General features: G+C 38.6%; 2 protein-coding genes and 2 long non-coding RNA genes across 4 annotated transcripts; 2 read left to right on the top strand and 2 right to left on the bottom strand.

Moving 5' to 3' along the window:
• The first annotated feature begins 1,543 nt into the window (after positions 1–1,543).
• LOC139111744 (uncharacterized) lies at positions 1,544–4,107 on the top strand. Its single transcript, XM_070672212.1, has 2 exons — positions 1,544–2,719; positions 2,810–4,107. Exons 1-2 carry the CDS (start codon positions 2,545–2,547, stop codon positions 3,085–3,087), a joined length of 453 nt encoding a protein of 150 aa, XP_070528313.1. The 5' UTR covers positions 1,544–2,544; the 3' UTR covers positions 3,088–4,107.
• Positions 4,108–7,146: 3,039 nt separating this feature from the next.
• On the bottom strand, positions 7,147–10,277 carry LOC139111780 (uncharacterized). The gene is made up of 3 exons (XR_011547272.1): positions 10,228–10,277; positions 7,711–7,892; positions 7,147–7,442 (listed from the first exon to the last, which is right to left on the bottom strand). It is a non-coding gene; the product is annotated as an uncharacterized lncRNA (long non-coding RNA).
• An 862-nt stretch (positions 10,278–11,139) lies between these two features.
• Positions 11,140–13,659, bottom strand: LOC139111779 (uncharacterized). The gene is made up of 4 exons (XR_011547271.1): positions 13,470–13,659; positions 13,287–13,354; positions 12,480–12,667; positions 11,140–12,267 (listed from the first exon to the last, which is right to left on the bottom strand). It is a non-coding gene; the product is annotated as an uncharacterized lncRNA (long non-coding RNA).
• Positions 13,660–14,864: 1,205 nt separating this feature from the next.
• On the top strand, positions 14,865–18,564 carry Ras85d (ras-like protein 1). Its single transcript, XM_070672272.1, has 5 exons — positions 14,865–15,016; positions 16,464–16,653; positions 16,855–16,998; positions 17,066–17,272; positions 17,459–18,564. Exons 2-5 carry the CDS (start codon positions 16,525–16,527, stop codon positions 17,543–17,545), a joined length of 567 nt encoding a protein of 188 aa, XP_070528373.1. The 5' UTR covers positions 14,865–15,016; positions 16,464–16,524; the 3' UTR covers positions 17,546–18,564.
• The last annotated feature ends 1,878 nt before the right edge of the window (positions 18,565–20,442 follow it).

Raw genomic sequence — 20,442 nt, 5'->3', positions numbered from 1 at the left:
TGGTGTACGTTCGCGTTATACCGCACGGTAAGAATAGTCGATCGTAATTTTTATCTTGCCGGGCTTCGCCCGACCCACTTCAGCGAAATAAAATTTTTTCACATTTAAATTGATACGCGGATATTTTGTCGCTCGCAACTACATTCGTAACATTAGCGGATTGAAATTGTAAATTTATCGCAAACCAGAGGCGACAATCTGTTTTACGTTTGCATTAATTCGCACAAAAAGCTCGGTTAGGTGCTAAATGTAAATCGACGAATAAAACGCAACGCACCAAAGCGTGAGTCCCTCCTACTCGTGTTTTTCAATTATATAAATACATTATTCCGAAATTTTATCCTTGTAATAAGATGGATTTATGGTTCGTTAATAAATCATAAATCTAGTGTTCAATCGGAATAAATTAAGCGAGCCATTAAGCCTATCTAACGCGGTTTGACGATGTGAGCAATTACCGATTACCCTTATATAGTCTTTAGCGCGAGGTTATTTACGGGAATATTTTTTTGGACACGCAATGCGCGTGGACGGGCGGACGAATTCGAAAAGCACGGTATTTACGATTACATCGAGCCGATGCTTAATAACGAGAACAAGTTTCGGAAGTTAAAGGGCTGAACTTGCTGCATTCCGGGACCGTGTGCCAGAGACTTCCCGCCGGATTACCGATTAAAAGTTTAACAGCCCGAACTTTTCAGCGACTTCGCACAAAGCGACATGCCGACGTTGACTCGAGGCACTGATCGCGCCGGGTCTAAAGGGAGTTGTTTTAAAATCTGATTATGCATCGGTAACAATCTCGTCGAATTCGTTTCAATAGATTTCCGAGTTCGTTGAGTCGCGCGCGGCCTAGTCAACCGTGGAAAAAAAATTTTTGCCTTTTTTTTTTTTTTATTCCCCTCCCGGCTACTTCTCTCCTCCTCTTCTCGAAAGTATTAACCGGACGAGTACTTCATGAAAGTAAAACACGGCGATCCCGCGCACGTTATGAAAGCGCCGCATAATATTAGCATATCCCTTCGCCCGCATGAAGCATATCTCCATGATAGAGCACGTCGAATATCGCGCGACCGAGAATGAACGGGGAGATTGATGGAATTTTTGAGTTGGTCCAAATATTCGTCCCCTCTCGTCCATTCTTTCTGTCCATAGTATAAACCGACGTGACACCATTCCTCCACGTATACTACTTAAAACGTGTACGTATAGTAATGTACGCAGGTGCTATTTCACGAAAAATATTTTATTTCGTCAGATATCCTATGCTTATTTAGTAAACTTTCATTAAAAAAAAAAAACGTTTCTGTATTTACAAAAAAATAATTATCACGCAAGAACGTATCACGAGAGAAAAAGAGAGAGATAAAGAGAGCGTGTAAAAAAGAAAATAGTCATAGGAAAAAAAACTGAAATATTATCTTTTAAAAGCGCAGACATTAAGAGCGTTATGAAGTTACGTAACAAAGGAGAAGTTTAGGTGCCAAGAATATTAAGTTCTCCTAGCGGCGCGCGCGCGCGCGCGCTTGAGAGAGAGAAAAAAAAAGTGAAATAAAAAAAGAAAAGGAAAAAGAAAATTCAAGTGTCGGAGACACGACGGGAGGGGAAAAATTAAAGTGTTGTTGAGGCGGCAGAGAAGAAACGGCGCGTGATATATATTTCATAGATGGAGATCCGCGACGCCTGCGGGCGAGCCAAACTGAGACAATATTTGCATATCTATTTGCGAAGCGTACGATTCCATGCACTCCACGGAATGACGCGGACCTCTTTCGGCTACAATACCGGTAAATGTCAGGGAAAGACCGAAACAATGAAAGCTCTCGAAACGGACAGGGAGGTTGGAGCTTTCGTCGCTGCAACGGCCCGGTACCGTCTTGTGTCCAGAAGAAATTCCCGAGTGAAAACAGCGAAGCTATTCCCGGCGACGCAATCGTCCCCGTTGCTCCTTCTAGTTTGCAGTTCTACTGGGAAGCGGACCCTCGTCCCCGTTACAGTCCTTCCTCATCTGCATTTCGCTTTTATATACTTTCTTTCTCCTTATTTCCAAGCCGTCTTTATATACCGCGGCGGAGCGAGACGAGGCAGAGGAAAGAAAAGCACTCTGCTCGCACAGATATTTCTCTTTATGTACACTTGACATATAAAAATTTCAACTCTGAGAATAATTCGTACCGTTTGTTAAACACAGAGCTACAGACGGTAGCGCTGCTATTGTGTTGTCGAGCATGATAACCAACTTAAAGAGTGTAGTGAAACCGGATTGTAAAATAATATGCTAAAAAACCGGTGAGAATCCGATTGAAATTCTCGTTGAAACACCGAACTAGCACACGAGTCTAACAATAAGCTTAACGTAAAACAGAAGAAAAAAAAGCGAAGCTGCCAAGATGATGTTACAACAAACTAACATAAGAAATATGCCTCGAAACGTCTGAAATATTTTCCATAACCTTAAACCGGCAAAATTTTAAGTTACGTAAATCGTATTCGTAAAGATCGAGTTTCCATCAAATTTTATTTTATTGTATTAACTAAAACATCATGAATCGTCACGCTAAATGTCCAACTAGTTCACAATTATCCTACGATCAAGTATCGCATGAAATAGACGGTAACGTTTTAACCATAAAATTCCCGAAGGATAAACGTCCCATCCAAGCTGTTGATGAACAAACCATCGAGCCTACTATTAATATTGACTGTTCGAACAAATATGGTAGAGCATCGTCATAAATAATAAATATAAAATTAATATAAAATTAAAATTTACTATCGCTCATGATAAAGTATGCCTGTGTTTCACTAGGCAATAAATGCAAGAGAGGCTGTCCAAAAATCAACATAATACATAATCAGGGACCTACTCCAAAGAAACCGGAGGAAGAAATGTTGGTACTAAAGACAACAAGACAAATCACTCTGACCGACGCTGTGAAACACAGCCTCGAAGTAGAATTTAAATCACCGCGAAATTATGTCCCATTACCAGAACCTGGCCCTCCCCCACCTATAATTATTCCAAAAGAACCTGTTATCTCGAGGAAGCTCAAAGACAAGAAAACAAGAAAAAAGAAAAAGATGTAAAAGAATAAAGATAAAAAATTGAGCGAGACTTTTAAACGCCATCTCTGTAAAATATTTTACTTGTGCGAAGTCCGGGAAGGAAACTCTAATTCGCGATGTTCAACAGGATTGTCAACACGTATTTAAAAAAGTAATCGTAGACTGAAATTTTTTTTCGGCACTCGTTTTCTCGTCGTTATTGTAAAATAGATCGAATGATTTTGACGGTAGATACGAGCGTCTTACAGATTTACGAGTTGCGAAACTGAAGTGTTCGCCACTTTGTCGAAAACAGGGAGGTGTGCGCGGGGTCGAATAACGGAGCGATAAATCACCGGTGGTATTATATTCTTGCCCGTCTTGGGAAACAATAGATCATATCGCGTATATACAGATACGCTGGTATTAAACCGTTTTTGGGCCCATTGTCGCACCTACCGTCGCCGTGACGGCGGCGACCTTTTTAAGCCGCGCTTTAAGTTCCACCCGCTCTTTCCCTCTTTCCCTTACTCTCGCCGATAAATCACCACGATTTTACCTGCTGGTAAGAGAAACGCGAACGCGAGCGCGGGTACGCTCAAAGAGAATCGGCGCTCTGATAAAGGGTTTGAAAAAGAAAGGGAAGGATCTCCGCAAATATTCCATTAGGACGCGCTCGCTAAGAGCCGGTGTAAAGTATCACTCGAGGCTCTCGTATTGCCTCCAACGAGGGAAACCAGGAAGCCAAGAAGTATGCGGTAACGGAAAGAAATGCGAGATCAATGGAGAAATGTGAGGGAATCGATACGGATAGAGTGACAAAGAGACCTATTTTTCCGGAAGTGTAAAATATTCATTGTCGAGTAGCGGAGCGAAAGCGATCTTTGTTTCGATCTCTAATACCGCGGTTTTGAAGTTTCTAACCTTTTTCATATGACTTTTATACTATAGTTATTGCGACACTCTTTTATTCATCTCTCTAATTTTTTTTTACGAATGTATAACAAATCAAAAAATTAATTTAAATAAAATTCTAACTAAAAAAAAAAAAAAAACTGCATCTAACATATTTCATATTTCAAATATTTCTAAACTAGAAAAAGCGAGCTTTCCGCTAAAGCTTCTTTTATTTTTGTTACGTCATCGTGTCTACAATCCGTCGGATCTTTGTGACTTAAGCTTCGCGTTTCGTCCTTCCTCAACTCATGAATCAAATGTATACGAGTGCCGTGATTTGCGGCGCATGATTTGCGGCCGAGGAAAAATAAAGGGGAAACGGCGAGAAGTAACGCGACGTGAGCCGATAAAAGATCGCGGCGGTGACGTAACGGGTGACGGATCGTAGTCGAAAAAAGGTGCTGTAGTTACACTCGAAAATTGGAGAGGGATCACTACTACTAGCAACTTCGTCAAGGAGGGTTGGCGCAAAAGGTACACCCCCGCAATCGAGAGAGGCGGGATGATGAAACGCGTCATTTGTCTCCGTGGACCCAAAATACTCACGGTACTCAACGCGAAGAACATCGGGTGCGGTTTGCGAAGCCGTAAAAGCCTGGCAACGACAAATGCATTCGGTTGTTACGAAAGCACGCGAGTGCATGCGCAAGTGTTGGCCCGTGCACTAGATGGTTGTAATTGGCCGCTGGTTACAGAATTCATTGCCGCGTTTAGGGCCTTAAACGGCCGAGAGATAAATCACGATTAAACGTGGCCATCAATCTAAATTCTAACGTCGCGTAAAACAGAACGCCATATAACACAGAACGTGGCGTTAAGGTGCAACGCAAACGAAAGCTATACGAGATACCTAAAAATTCGTCGAGCGTAACTGTCGAAGCGATTATTTAATTATAAGCCGCGTTATGCGCTACAATTCCACTTGCATTTGTTAATATTGACGGATATATTTTTTAATTAATCGCTGTTTGCTATTAATTTCCTTCGCGAGATTAAACATTGTCACGTATCAAAATATTTGCCACGTGCTAAGCGTGCATCGCATGCGTATCCGCGCGTAACTAGGCAAGCGTAATCTGGCGCAACCAAGAGCAGAAATTTCGTTGCCACATTTAAGACCAGCCTAACCATAACACGGGCCAGCCAGAGTATCGAATCCGACGTAGAGCAAAGCCGGTGGAACCGCAATTTACATGTGCAACGTACTGCCCCAAACGCAGCAAGGGTATAGTCGGGCTAATGGAGGATCTTACTACCACTACCACAGACAGAATTGATGATAGCGATAACAGAGGCCTAATTTATTTTCCAATAATAACATATACCCTAAATTCGATTAAAGACAATCACGCGACCGTATTAATTTCTTAAACAAATCTTTTCAATAAAGTTTGTACGTGGAAAGTTAGAGTTAATTACCGTCACTCCAAAATTTCCGTAAGAAAAAAAAAAAAAATTGGTTTGTAATTAGTCAGAGTTTTAGTCATTAAAATCTAAAACGCGCGGGAACAAAACAGAAATTCTACGGAGTAGACACTACCATAGAAATACTTTAATGTGACAGATAAATTCGAACAAATTAATATAATGTTGCAAACCGTGATTACCAGTTTCGTTATAAAAAAAAATATGCGGCGGTGATAATAATTTTATTAAAAAAAAATAAAAAGTAAGAAGATTTGCAAGCGACTTTTCGAAACTATTTGAAACAAAAGATACGAATGATATTATTAAATAAATGTATATCTAATAAGCTCGTAAATATAAAAATCTTTGCAATTAATACGTTTGTACAGAACCGTATAACTCATATATTTAGTGTAAGCCGCTTACTCGTTAACGAGTATATCAAAGACAGATATGTACATAGTCGGGAATCTGATAGTCGCACCAATGTGAAATCGGCACGTAAAATTATTCATACGATTCACTAGCTGCACGCACATTCGAATATTAATGCACGTATATCTACGCATGATAGAAATACTGTATAATTCCGTGTTTGTACATTACAGACAAATATAATGTGAGATTAATTGAAAGAATAATTAAATTTGAATAATTAAAACATTGCTGTAATTAAACTCGAGATAGATAATAACTTTTCAAATGAATCTCGTAAATACGTATTCACGAAGGTATTTAATAATTTAATATTTTTCTTTAAACTTAACATTTGTCTAAATGTACAAAAAAATACTCGAAATAATTTCTTGTATCCCACCCGAAAGAAGTTTTGTTGAATCAAATCAAATTTATTGGTATTATCGCTTTTCCGCGATACCGATTAATTCTCTCGCTTGGCTCTCACAACGTAACACTTCGATAATTACTCCAAAGTACCGCGCGGTAGTTATATGTATTAATTACTTTAACATATTATGCGCAAATTACGATTAATATTATTTTATGTACCTAGTTTTATATATTAACCCTGATATCATAACGGCGACATAAATAAGTCATGCGACTCACCAATTCGATGCGCAGCGGCGGAGTTACTGCAAGGTCAGGTGCAATAATCCTATAACAGAAAAATAAAATATAAATTGTAGAGACGTATAGAATAATATTTTATTAAAAAAAAAACTATACGCGGCTTTAATTGATTTTCCAATTGAACAGTAAAAAATAGTTATTTAATATTTAAATAGAATTTCAAATTAGTTAAACTGTTTCTAAAATGTAAAGTTTCTTTTTAATTAATTATTAAATTTTTTATTATTTTTAGACATTGTTAAAATAATAAACTAATCTCAATGAGCAACACAAAATTTAAGTATTAATTTTAAACAAGTAAAAAATGAGATTTACCAAAATGTTGCTCCGCCGAAGCATGATGCCCTTTCCCGGACCTCCTCCTCCTCCCAGATGGGACGTGTCGAGTCATTCCGCGCACAGGAAACTCGCGAAAACCACGACCGGGTGACTTTACAATCGCGAAAGCTAAAACACCATCACTTGTTGAAATACTTCGCGCGACCCTGAGCGGCAATCGCGTTTCTAAATTTCGCAAAGCAAAAATCGCGCGAATAACTTTAACGGTGCTCCCGAAAAAAACGCCCGACGAACTGGCTGCAGTTCGTATGTTGACCTGTATCGACGGCGATCTCTTTCTGAAAACCGCCTTCGGATTTTTATCTAAGCAAAGTTTTACTTAGATAACATCCTTGGCGAATAAAAAATATGTACATGTTAATTACACATAAAATAAAAATATATTTGGTTAGTTCCTGCCTAATAATTGAAACTAATTAAACGCGAGTAACCTAAATTTATTTGTATTCATATTATTTAATATTTTTGTATTACACGTGTTGGGGGACTGTATTTTATTATTTTATACCGCTTTTAATATCGCTGCATTAACAGGTTAGTATTATAACCAAAATCACAAACTCACAGGTCGATGCGCAGCAGCGGAGTTATTAAAGATGATCCTGTAACAAAAAAAAAGAAATTAAATGTAGAGATGTTATTTAAATAAATAACTAACATAAAAATTTTTTTTTCTCAAGTGGACAATTACGAGCAAAGTTATTTATTGCTCAAATAACGTTTTGAAACAATTAAAACATTTTAAAAATAAAAACTTTCTTCTCTATTCATTATTGAACTCTCTACTACTTTTTAACTGCTATTGAAGCCATAAGACACTTCTGATAAATAATAAAAAAATATTAATTAAAAATAAAAATTGATTCTTACCTCGGGGTTGCTCCGCCGTTGCAGGATGCCTATCCGAGGCCTCCTCCTCCTCTCAGGATGTTCCTCATGTCTGCATCAAGTGTCGGATCTAGCCTTCTTTCTTTCGATCTTCGTTGTTTCCTCTTCCCGTCACGATGTCTGCGGAGGGTGTCGGGTCGAGCCATCCTTCTCCGGATCTTAATCTGAAACACAAAAAAGAGTTATACTCGATTAGTATTATACACACTTAACACGTTTGCGTATTAACATCTAACATTCGCCACGACCTGACTTTCGCATCGGCTAACATACGATCAGTAAATAGAGGCGCGAACGGCGTACTGACCGAGATTCACTGTGAAGTAAACGCTCGACCGTGACTACGTCATCACCTCGACCAGAAGGCATTGCCCTTCAAGATGATGCACACATACGATCACCGCGAGACACGTACACCCCTCGTGCCGTGACCTCGGTGTCTCTCGCACGCTACGCAATACGTTGTACATCGCGACGCATGCCGAATACTACATTATATTAACTAGAATTGCATTCAATTTAACTAATACTTTCAACTTCGGCCGAGCCCCGACCGAGCTGACCGCCCGATTAACTTTCCTCATTACGAACGATAATTCTGCCGTGTGCGGAAATTCCACGGCTGGCGAAAATACTGCTGGCAGAAAGAATTAATGTTCGAACGACCTGATCGGAGCTTGATCGAAGGAGGTTTAAATCAATCGCCCGCAGGTCATGATAATCGGCGTAAAAGACGCGAATATAATTCACGTTAAACTGCAATAAAACTTACTTTAAGGGTACAACTACTTCTCGCAAGCACAATCCGCGCATGGAGCATTCGCCGGAGAGCTTGATTCACGCCGGAATACATCTCTGTACGTCGTACAATGCGTATTACTTTCTAACGAAGGACAGAGCACGTGCTGCTGGAACGGAAACGCCGGCGGAGTGGAAGTGAGAGAGACCGAGCCACGCGCTTGCTCTGTTCCGCTTATCCCCACCTTCACCTCCTTTCGCTTACCCACCCGCGCTCCCCCCTCGCCCACCCTCATTCCTTTTTCCTCTCTTTACGCGCTGTACGTACAAGTATTTATTTCCATGCCGAATATTATATCGAGCATTATTTATTATTTTATTATCGCGAATCCTTATTTGACGGGCACGTCGCGATATTCAATTAAATCGATTATTTGTCGTTTTCGTAAGCATTTTAAACAAACAAATACACCTAACAAATGTCCGAATGTATACTTTATTATTTATTAATTACCGTTAAAAAAACGAGAAGCACTTAAAACACCACGTAACGTATGTACGAGATAGTTTATTAATAAAAGGCCTCTCTCACCTGCTCATCTCTCATCTCTATGTATACGTAGTTTAACGCGCTGTATAAAAATTTATACATATACCGAATATTAATTTTAATCCATCACGGATTTAAATGACGAACGTGTCGCGATATATTCGTTATTTAGATCAATTAATGTGCTCTGCAACGCACAAGACTGCACGTGAAATCGGCTGTAACAACTCGCGGTATAATTTAAGGCTGTCCCGATCGTGAAAGGCGTTGTAGTTTAAACTATCTCCCTGGCTCCTGTTGTATAATTCAATAAAATTTGAATTTATTGCCCGGGTCGCAACGCGAATGGCGATTGCTCGGAAACGATTCATTGGAGAATTCCACGTACGAGTCTCACGTGTCTGTACTTTTCTATTCTTTTCTATACATATATTTATAAGAAAGAATGTGGTCTATTTGCGGGAATACATGTTAAATCATTCTTGATTTTTGTACATTTTCACTAAACCTCTGCGTAGAGAAGATCCCTATCTTGAAATTGGAAGTAAACGGCGTATCGCTCTATCGTGTTTTCTTGTATACATAGTATATCTTTTCGCCGATGGCGTTGTGCACCCAAAACGCGAGCTTGCGCCGCCGTGTGCAGCGAATGCACATTTATATCGTATTCTCGACACAGGAGCCAAAGAAAGCAGGACAGCTTCCGATCCTCCTCTCCGTCTCTATTCGAGACATTGTATTCAGCGTACCGCGCGATAACCGGCATTATCCGGACACGTTGTGATTTCCCGCGGAAAATAAACCCACCCGTTGTTTCCGCGGCGTGCCGGGAATACTCCGAGTCGACGAGAGCGAAAACCGTCTCGACGGTTGACCGAGCCGGCGACGGCGACAGCGACGGCGGCGGCGGCGTCGACGTAAAAGAGAGAAAGAGGCAGGCTCTGCTGTATGCGATCGGTGAACGCACAACGAAATTGATCTTATTTTCCGCTCCCACGCATCCTCCCGCCATTTTCCGTTCGCCCTCGACACATTTCGATAGTATTTGCGCACCGACGAGTGTATCGTCGATAAGGCTGAAATAATCGCGTCGCGGCTATCGCGTTACACAGCCGAGAGATCTCGAAATATCCTTCACCACTATAAATGTGATTTAAGATGATCTAACGATAATCCGCGAACGTGCTTAAGGATAGACGTTCGTTACGTACCAGAAATAGATATGAAATCGTCAGTTATCCACTAAATCGTCTAGGAGAATCTAAAAACAATAAAGTTGTAATGAGTAAAAAACGTAAAAAAGATGTTTCATGTATTAAAAAGTAAAAGAAAAAAAATCTCGGTCTTACGATATTATTAAGCGATTCATTTTACGCTCTTGATAACGAGTATGGTTTTGCGTTGCAGGAATCAACGTCCACCTCCAATATTCGTAGCGCCGCTTAATCTTCGCACGCGAGGTGTCGCACAGTAAACGCATCATCATCGGCTTGGCTTTGGCACGAGTCGAACGGACAATCAGTGAAATCGGGCGAATTAAGCGCGCAAACGTCGACGTTGCGAAACGCTGAATGTTTCGCGCCCACGCGCGATAACATCGTCGGCGAGCGATCGGTAAATAGATTAAAGCGCATTCGGCGAGTCACGCAGGTGAGCGCCAATTGCGTTAATATTAACGTAATTACAGGTGCAGCTGAGCTACGTGAGCCATGAATACCGTTTTGCAACGCGAGCGATTAATGTTAACGATCGTTGCTGGCGACGGTTGCGCGCTCCTGGCTCTATATGCCCACACCAGTTGTTGCGATAGGTTGCGTTTGATCGGATAACGAATCCATCAATATGCGCCCATTTAAAAGAGAATGGAAGACTTGTACTGATTTTACCATTGCGCCGCACGAAGAAATTCTAAACTTTGTAATATGCAATGTGGGCGAAGAGAAACTGCGAGATTCTGCAAATGGAGGGCTTTCTTTGCTCTGAAGACTGCAGATCTTAGCGGGATTTTGGTTCAGATGGGCGAAAATGAACTAGACATAGAGGAGACAGTCCCTCGCGTTTATGCTGGTATAGCACGAGATATCGTGGCTCCTATGCCGCGCTGTCTTTGACACGTAGAGCAAGAGAGCAAGAGAACCTTAAAGACGAGGCTACATTTGCATTTCTCGACACTTAGATGCGGGCCGGATGGTAGGGTCGGCGCGTTATGCAAATCTTAATTTGCCTCACCGGAAAACTCGTAAAATTCCCGTGCCTTCCCCAATAAAGCCTCAAATTACTTGCGTTCTGCCCTTCACTTCTGCCTCTTTCCCTCCCTCCTGTGTACACTTTACGTTACGCGCGGATATCGTTCCGGATCCGGAAGCTTCTCTCATGCCGCGCAAAATTAACGGCGTCCGCGTTACAGAAGAGAAAAAAAATCCTATCGAAATAACGCTATCGCGCGCGACATACCACTTTGGGATCACGAGGGAATAAATACCCCGCAGGTCCTATTCGCGTCAACCCTCCCGGGGATTTGATCTTGATTTTCCCACACGCGCCACTATATCATTAGCGCGTTATCGTCCGGCGAATACGGAGAGAACGATCAATTAGCGGGCCGCTCGGAACGTGCGCACGTTTCGGCAACGATCCTAGTCGATGGTTATTAGATAAACGTACGTACCGCAACATACATGTAACTCGACTCTGCTTAATTATCGTAACGACGCAGTCACCGCGTGAGCAGACCTATTTAAAAAAATCGTCCGACACATCCGCGCCAGAATTCCTCGCGCGGGTTACGAGCGGGGCGCGTTACTATACCTTCTCCCCCTTCCCCGCAAATGTGCGCGCGTTGGTATTTACAGCGATGATTATTCATTCACTCGATAAATCATAATTTGCCCGTCAGCTCGCGATACACCGCGATGCATGGCACGGCGCGAATGACAGCGCGGAGGAAGGAGAGAGGGAGAGAGGTGCTGCAACCACCCCATCCTCATTGCAGTCACGCGAATCGGGAGAATACCCCGCTATATAATTTAGGTGATTTAAAGCGAGCGATAATACGACGTCACATAGCTAACCGAATTGATTCAATGGCAACGCTCACGTAATTGCGCGGAGGGCAACCGCGATTCCAACGGGAGATGAGAGGAGAGAAGGGGGATCCGTCCTCGTTATTTAGCTAAACCATCTTTGCTGTGCCGCATATTGTATCTGACTGATTTCACGGTGTCTGTCGTACTAAATTTCACCGTCAAATCCTAAAATAAAAAAATTCGAGTTAAAAGTTAATACTAAAACAACAAAACTAAATTGAGACTACAAATTTATCATCGTAGTTTAAAGAATTAAAACAATTTTGTATATAAATAAAAAAAAAAAAATTTTACTGCCAAATTTATCAATTTTAATATTACAGGAAAGCAATAATTTAAAATCTATCTGCAATAATATAGAGGCGTAATTCACCTACCTTAAATTGAATTAATAGATTGTCGTAGATAACCGGGAGAAATGTCCAATGTCCTTATCGGTTTTTATGACGCAGATATGGAAAACGTGTGTGAGCATCGGCCCCATCAGAACGAGATGCACGAGATGATATTTCGGACAAAGTCAACTGAGCCCGTTGCAGATAACGTCGCGACGTTTACATCGTGCCTAGGAAACGAGGGGCAATGTATTTCGCTAGAAATCGGAACGAAAGTATCAGCCGCGATCCGATAATGCATGTCGCGATACATGATTGATTTGCCTGTCTACTGCAAGCACACGCTAGAGAGAAAAAGAGATTTCGCAGAATATCGCAAAATCGATCAAACGTGCGTTTACATAAACTCCGTCTTTAGCAATGAATATTGAAAACTGATAAGTTCCGAATAATTAAATAATGAAAATGCATACAGGAACCAACTATTGTATAAATACAAACAAGAATTATTTTACCTTGCTCCGGCCAATATTATTCGAACGTTGTTAGAGTTGATAAAAAATGATGGGATTAAATTCATAACTAATTTTCATCCAAGCTACAATATACTGTACACAATAGTTTCAATATCTCAAATTAACAATTTCGCGAAAAAATTCGATCGGTATTGTACGTTCTCTATTATAAATTATATATAAAATTTAAAAAATTAACAATTATCATTATTAATATTTTATAAATTATTAATTTAACAACAAATAAATGCGATAATCTCAACCGATATATTTTTCTTCATAACGTATACATATAATTAATAAAATATGGATTATTTTAATGAAAATTATTTACCTTGCTGCCAGTACCAAGCACCGTCTTCGGTGGCTACGTCTTCCTGCTACATCGTCAAGAAACAGCATCTGAAAATAATGTCAACATTTTTATGTGCATTTATACGTTGATAATGAACAAAAGACGATTAATAGCCACGCACAAAAGCGCACAAAAATATCTAATACTTTTACAAATACTTACATACACGTACCATGCATATACTCGTCGTGCGTGAGCGACGATCCGGAGTAGTAAATACGTGACGATATTACGACCAAGAATACGACGGGGACATCCGTTGTGGCGATCTTTCCGCGATAATCATAACTTGCGAATCGTTCTGCATCTTCAGCTCGCACGAAAGTCGCAGTCCGGGAATGCGGGCACAGCCATTAATCGACAGGAATCGAACCCTGCAAACATTAAACATAATTAGCAAGACGAATCGCTTCAACTCTGCTCGTGCCAGATATTCGCTTTCGTAACCGTACGACTGCGAAAAGTTTATCGATAAATCACTGTACTACTCTACGGGACTGTACCCCGAGAAAGTATTAACGAAATCAGGACTCGTCCCGGCGCTTGTCACGGCGACGGTTTATTCGATTGCACGCTAATTAAATGAATACTCACGATATATATACATGTACTCGAGCGGAATTAACTAGCATACTTGCCAGGAAAAGATCGTCCATCCACCCGCGACGTGACGGTTGAAAAATTTCAAGTGGAAGTTTGGTGCCAATATGCCGTCACACCGACGCCGGTCGCTGCCGCTTTACGCGGAATATTAGCAACGCAGCGCACTCTCACGAGCCGGATTAAAAGCCTGTAACAGCCAACCGCATAATGCCATAATCAGTTGATTTGGCAACGAAAGTTGGCACAAAGGAAAGTTACTTTCATTATTTCCCGGGCCCGCTCAATATTAATCCTTATCGCTATTATGCGACTATGTCTGTTAATGATTACGCCCGCATGCACATCGTCTTAGTTATCTGTCTTAATTAAGGATAACGCGAGACGACTGTCCCGGTCCATTCGACGTTAATTAATTCTGTACTCGCGGCAAATAATTTCGATGATCTCAATCCACGATGTAACATACGTTCAATGAAAGACTATACTACGTTTCTAATTATTATCAAAACGGAAATTATTCTTTTCGCCAACGAATAAATAGTCGCATGTATTGCGGAAAGTAAAACATTTTATTCTATTCGTTCTTTATATCTATATCGTTCTTACCAATAACTTTGCCAATCAAGTTAGCCGTCGACGAAGTTAACTCGCTAGAGTGATATTTTGATACGGGAAAAAGATAGAAAAGGGATACCTTGGGTTTTTCTGGATTCTACGAGAAAGGTGTAATCGCGCGTGCGGCGGCAACCGTCTTCCAAATCCGTTTGCGGCGTGAAATAATCGCAGGAGAGAATGCGGGCGTCAACGCGATCATTCGCGTCGCGAACAAGTGTCATCAGCGTCATCTGTGAGAGCAGCTGCGAGTATATCAACCAGGCTTGCGTGACCGGTCAACATCCCAAGAGTCGGCAGTCGATATTCGCAGAGATAATTGTAAGATCTCTTTGGACTTACTAGGTTGGCAACATTGACGATGCTCCTTTCCAGATGGTATCTCCGGTGACTAATACGCAACTAGCGTGCATACCACGGAGAGGAGGAGCGTTTTAAACGGTCCGTTTCGTGCAGCCGCAGCGTGTGAAATGAGCATTCCCTGAACCATTGCGGTAAGTAGCGAAATGTACGAAACATGATTCTTTTTTCCTTCTCATTTGTTGTCTCATCCACTCTGTTTCGCCTTCTTTCTCTTTCTTTCTCCTTCGTCTATCTCTCTCTTTCTTTCTCCTTCCTCTCTCTTTCTCTCTTTCTTTCTCCTTCTTCTCTCTCTCTCTCTCTCTCTCTCTCTCTCTCTCTCTCTCTCTCTCTCTCTCTTCTCTGTCTGTCTGTCTCTCTCCCCTTTCTCTCCCTCTCTTTCTTTCTTTCTTTATCTATTTTTTTCTTTTTTTTTCTCCGCTCTACTATCATTTACTGTTTACCACGAAGGGTAAGGCAATGCCGATTACTCTCTCTCTCTCTCTCTCTCTCTTTCTTTCTTTCTTTTTTTCTCTCCTCCCGCTCCGTCCCCTTTCTTTCGAGTCGAGACTCTACGTCGAGGAGCCCGTCGTTCCCGGACGACAACTGCTAGCTGCAGTCGCTCGTTCTCTCGTATGTGTCCGTCTACACAAGTTTCTCGCACGGCCTCGCGATCGTTACGGCGGCTTGCCGCTTATTTATATCGCTCCCTTTTCTCTCTCTCTCTCTCTCTCTTCTTCTCCTCCTTCTTCTCCTCCCTCTCCTACTGTTGTCCAAAATTCGTCCAAGATTTCGCAAAATTCCTGCTAGAGAATGACCTATGAGTAAGATGAACGTCATGTGTGCATCCGTCTGTCTCCGTTAAGCACATGTAATAATTGCAAATGACTAATACCTAGCGATTATGTGATCGCGTTGAGCAGGAGACACGGCACTAGGCTGCCGCTTAATAAGCTAAACAGCTTCAAGATTATTACCGTTGAATGCTCTTCTCTCATTAAACTATGCTGGCTTGTACATTTAGCGATGTTTCCCTTGCTAGCTATGCTTTGATGTGTTATAGACTGATTGCATTCTTTGGTTGTAGAATAGACTTACAATTAGCATATAAAATTGAACTATAATATATTGTAAAGCTGTTTTTACTGCTTGACCTGAGTTACTTGTCAATTAAAGTTTTTATTACATTATTTATCATATTAAATAAAAAGTATCTTAATATTACTTGCTATTATTTGATTAAGCACCTAAAATTTACTAATTATTCTCACGGAATTGTATAAAATATCAACCTGAATATAAAGTAATGTTTTTTCTTTTTTTTTGTTAACTTATTAATTAAATTTTTTTTTGTTATTAACAAATTTACACAATCAGTTGTACATAACATTTATTAATTTTTTTAACATTAATTATACGACACTTTGGCTAACATAAATATAATATGTTTTCAAAATACATCATCTTATCTTATCTTTTTGATAAGATTTTTGTAAAAATTAATTTCTTTGATAAGGCTTATTAATAGTCTAACAATTTTAACAGAGATTATACTAGATACATGTAATGTATTACTATCTTGTATGTTTTTATTATTTACAGATAACCCAAGAAGTGATCAGAAAAAGGTAATAGAAGCTACAACTTGTTAAGAAATTACATCATGACGGAATACAAGCTTGTGGTAGTTGGAGCTGGAGGTGTTGGAAAATCAGCTCTCACCATCCAACTAATACAAAATCATTTTGTCGACGAATATGACCCTACCATTGAAGATTCATATCGAAAACAAGTGAGCAAAACATAGTTAACGTTTTTCACATTTTTACAATAATTTTTAACAGTTTAATTATATATTTTACATTGAATTAGTGTTGAATACAATTAATTCAATAACGTAGAAATCTAAAAATATACAAGATTGTGCCTTTTTATTTTACTTATTATTATTCTTTGTTTATTTATTAAATACACTGTGATGTGCGTTAAACAGGTGGTGATCGATGGTGAAACGTGCCTTCTAGATATATTAGATACAGCTGGACAAGAGGAATATAGTGCAATGAGAGATCAGTACATGAGAACAGGAGAAGGATTCTTATTAGTGTTTGCCGTAAATTCGGCTAAAAGTTTCGAGGTGAGCAGTTAATTGTTGTTTGACTCGACAGTTTTAAAATGAACACCTTGTATGTTGGGCAACACAGGACATTGGGACATATAGGGAACAAATAAAACGAGTAAAAGATGCGGAAGAAGTACCGATGGTGCTAGTGGGAAATAAGTGCGATCTTCAGCAAGCTTGGGCAGTAAATATGACTCAAGCGAGAGAAGTCGCGCGACAGTACGGTGTGCCATTTGTAGAAACGTCTGCGAAAACGAGAATGGGCGTAGATGATGCATTTTATACTTTGGTGAGTAAACGTTTCTTTCTATATATTTCAAATGTCAATTTCAATTAGCATCACGAGTTACTATTATTAATACATGCTCGTAATCAGTCTCGTATATTACTTTTCTGCGTAATATCAAGTTCTCGTTATCGCTGCAATTTGAAATAATATCGCAAAAAAATTCAAAGTTTTATTGATATATTTCAGGTCAGGGAAATTCGAAAAGATAAAGAACGCACAGGTAAACCACCTGGTAGTAGCGGGCACAAAAAACGTCGATGCTGTATTTTATAAATCTTTGAATAACACCAATACTTTTACTCAACTACTACAACGCAGAAATAGGATATGAAAAGCCTTACATTACGTTCACAGTGCACAAAAGATTTAAAGCTTATTCTATAGAAATACTGTAATGAATTGCAAGCACAATTTTTTCTATACATTAAGAAAGAACAAATTACCTAATAGTAGGTTTTTACTAATGGACTTACGTTGCATAAAAAAAATTTACTTGGCAGCTTGCCATGCAATTCCATTACTGAAGCATCTTAACCCTTGATTGAATAATCTTTTTTTATTTTTATTTTTTTTTTAATTACACATTTAAAGCTGGCACAAAAAGACATTGAATTTATACTTATATAAATGCAAAATTATAAATAATTCGTAAATATCACACCAAGTTTTACGTTAATATTCATATAAACGAGTGTTGGATCCTGTTGTCTCTATATAATATACAGAAAATTTATTATAAAACAAATAGATAAAAAATATGACGTGTATATATTGCAAATTTACTTTTAATTTTATAGATATTTAGTTGTTATATGCTATCAATCACGTGTTGCACTAATGGATTTTAATTAAACAGCAATATTAGTAAAATAACATTTAATCGATATATGATTATTTTATAACTTGTGAATTAAGTTTTGTATTGCCATTTTGTATTACATCAAAATACTTGCCAAGATATTAAAATTATTAATCTAAACGAGAAAAAAATTCTGAATCGCAAAAACGATATTGCAAACTTAATTCATTATGTGCTGTGATTAGATATTTTTAAGTACATCAAGTTAGTTAAGTATACTGTGATTAAGTCTGCAATTTTTTATTAGGACTTTATTTGGTAGTTATATATAAGAAAAAGGTGGGGGAAAGACGAGTATATGACATAACTATGTATCTCTAACTAATTCATTCTTTTTTGTACCGTTTGGATATAGACATAAATCATATACTGAATATTGTATAATTATACCAAAATAAACTTGCATGCCAATTAAATTTGGACACGGGAGAAACATCGCTTTTCTATATTAAGTTTTGCTGCTACATACTATTAACATATAATTAACCAAAGGCTTAATACTGTCTACTGTACACATTTATTACGTATAGATAGTAAATTTATTATAAGAAAGCCATATTTCTGCAAATATATGTTTATAAATTAATCTTTCTCTAAAGTTTATATGAAAGTTTATCAAATATACTTAAAACTATCTCTTTTGTCTTCTAAACTTTAAACAGAAGCGTAAGTCGAATATTGTTATTAAGAAGTAACAATCTTAGGTTTCTACTTTACTAATCACTTCCTAATTCATTATAATATATAAGTTACGTTAACGCAACTTATAATAGAATAAATATGCATATGTACATGTATATTTGTTTTATTATACTTTTATAAATATATATTAATAAATAATAAATCATGATTTATTACGATATACTCATAGTCAAATAAATTATTATAAACGACGATTAAACATAGCATAATACTCAAATTAATTGAGTATTTTTTTCTGACAATAAAATTATTTCGATACAATGAATTTATCCTTTAATCAATGTACAACGTAAATATGATGACTAGGTTCTATAACATGTTCAAAATGCAATCAAGGGTTAAATCCTTCATTAAACAAATGCAAATGATACAACTTTCACATTCTCAAATGTGCATATACGTAGTATTTTCTAATATTAATGTTTTCAGCTAAAGTAAAAATATGCGTATATATATAGACAGAATAGATATCATTTTTTACATAATTCAATTTCATAATAAAACTTTATATAAAACCTATTTGTTATATGCATTCACTTGTCGAATGCTTGCCTATAAAATTATTATAGCTCATCAACGTTATTTACTTTTCTCCCAGTAACTATTAAAGTTGCTATATTTGTTAATAATTTTTTTAACAATACTTCATCATTGATAACAGTCTTCTTTAAAGACTTAAAATTATTCATAAATATTATCTAACAGCATTCATGTTTCAACTAATATAATCGAAATTCGTAGATCACGAAATTTTATGTAAAAATTCAATTACATGTCAATTTTGCCTGTATTTGTTAAAGTTCTTCAAATGTATTAAAGTACATATATAAACTTGTATTTAATATATTTTATCTTATCAAAAAATATGAACAAATATGTATATACATATGTACACTGAAAGGCAGACATGGCATTTGCTGCGACGAGCGTTTGGCGTACGTGACTTCCCCCTCTCTCGGCCGCCGAGTGCGGGGAGGTGTAGTAGGGAGAGGCCACGTTCCCTCTCAGTCCTCGGTGACCGGTGCTCTGTGGAACATCTACGCACGTGCTTCGTGAGCGGTTCGACGCACACCACGCCAAGATCACGTACGCTAGCCGCCGTCGCAGCACCACGAACGCCATTCCTGACGGTGAGTACATATACAGATGCATTTGTGTCTATATGTATGTATATGAACATATACATACTGTAACCACTTGTCATCTCTTTAAATATAATTACATGTATAAATATACATTTAGACGTTTACTTCCGCGGATGTAGGTTAGCCAAACAAAAAAAAAACATGCGATTAGCTGAGCTACGAGAAACAGTTGTCTTTGATGTCGATATCTTTCCATTATTTTACTATTACTGTACAACGTAAAAGCATGATTTGCGAGATTACGCTTTATTACCATTTCTATTATCATCGGGTAATATGCAACTCAAGGTTCTCGCTGTCGATCTAGGATGGCTTTAACAACAGATCCTTATCACGGTCACCTCCTTCCTCATTCGAAACAACTATTCTTTTCGAACACTTTCGGAATCTCGATTACAGATTTATCATTTTGTTTTTTTGAGAGAATCAGTTTGCATCGCGGAAAAACGACAATAATGCTTTAA

This window comes from Cardiocondyla obscurior, linkage group LG25 (assembly GCF_019399895.1).
Source record: "Cardiocondyla obscurior isolate alpha-2009 linkage group LG25, Cobs3.1, whole genome shotgun sequence".
Classification (NCBI taxonomy): domain Eukaryota; kingdom Metazoa; phylum Arthropoda; class Insecta; order Hymenoptera; family Formicidae; genus Cardiocondyla; species Cardiocondyla obscurior.
The sequence above is the reverse complement of the archived record's forward strand: the minus strand, read 5'-3'. Positions and strand labels throughout refer to the sequence as shown.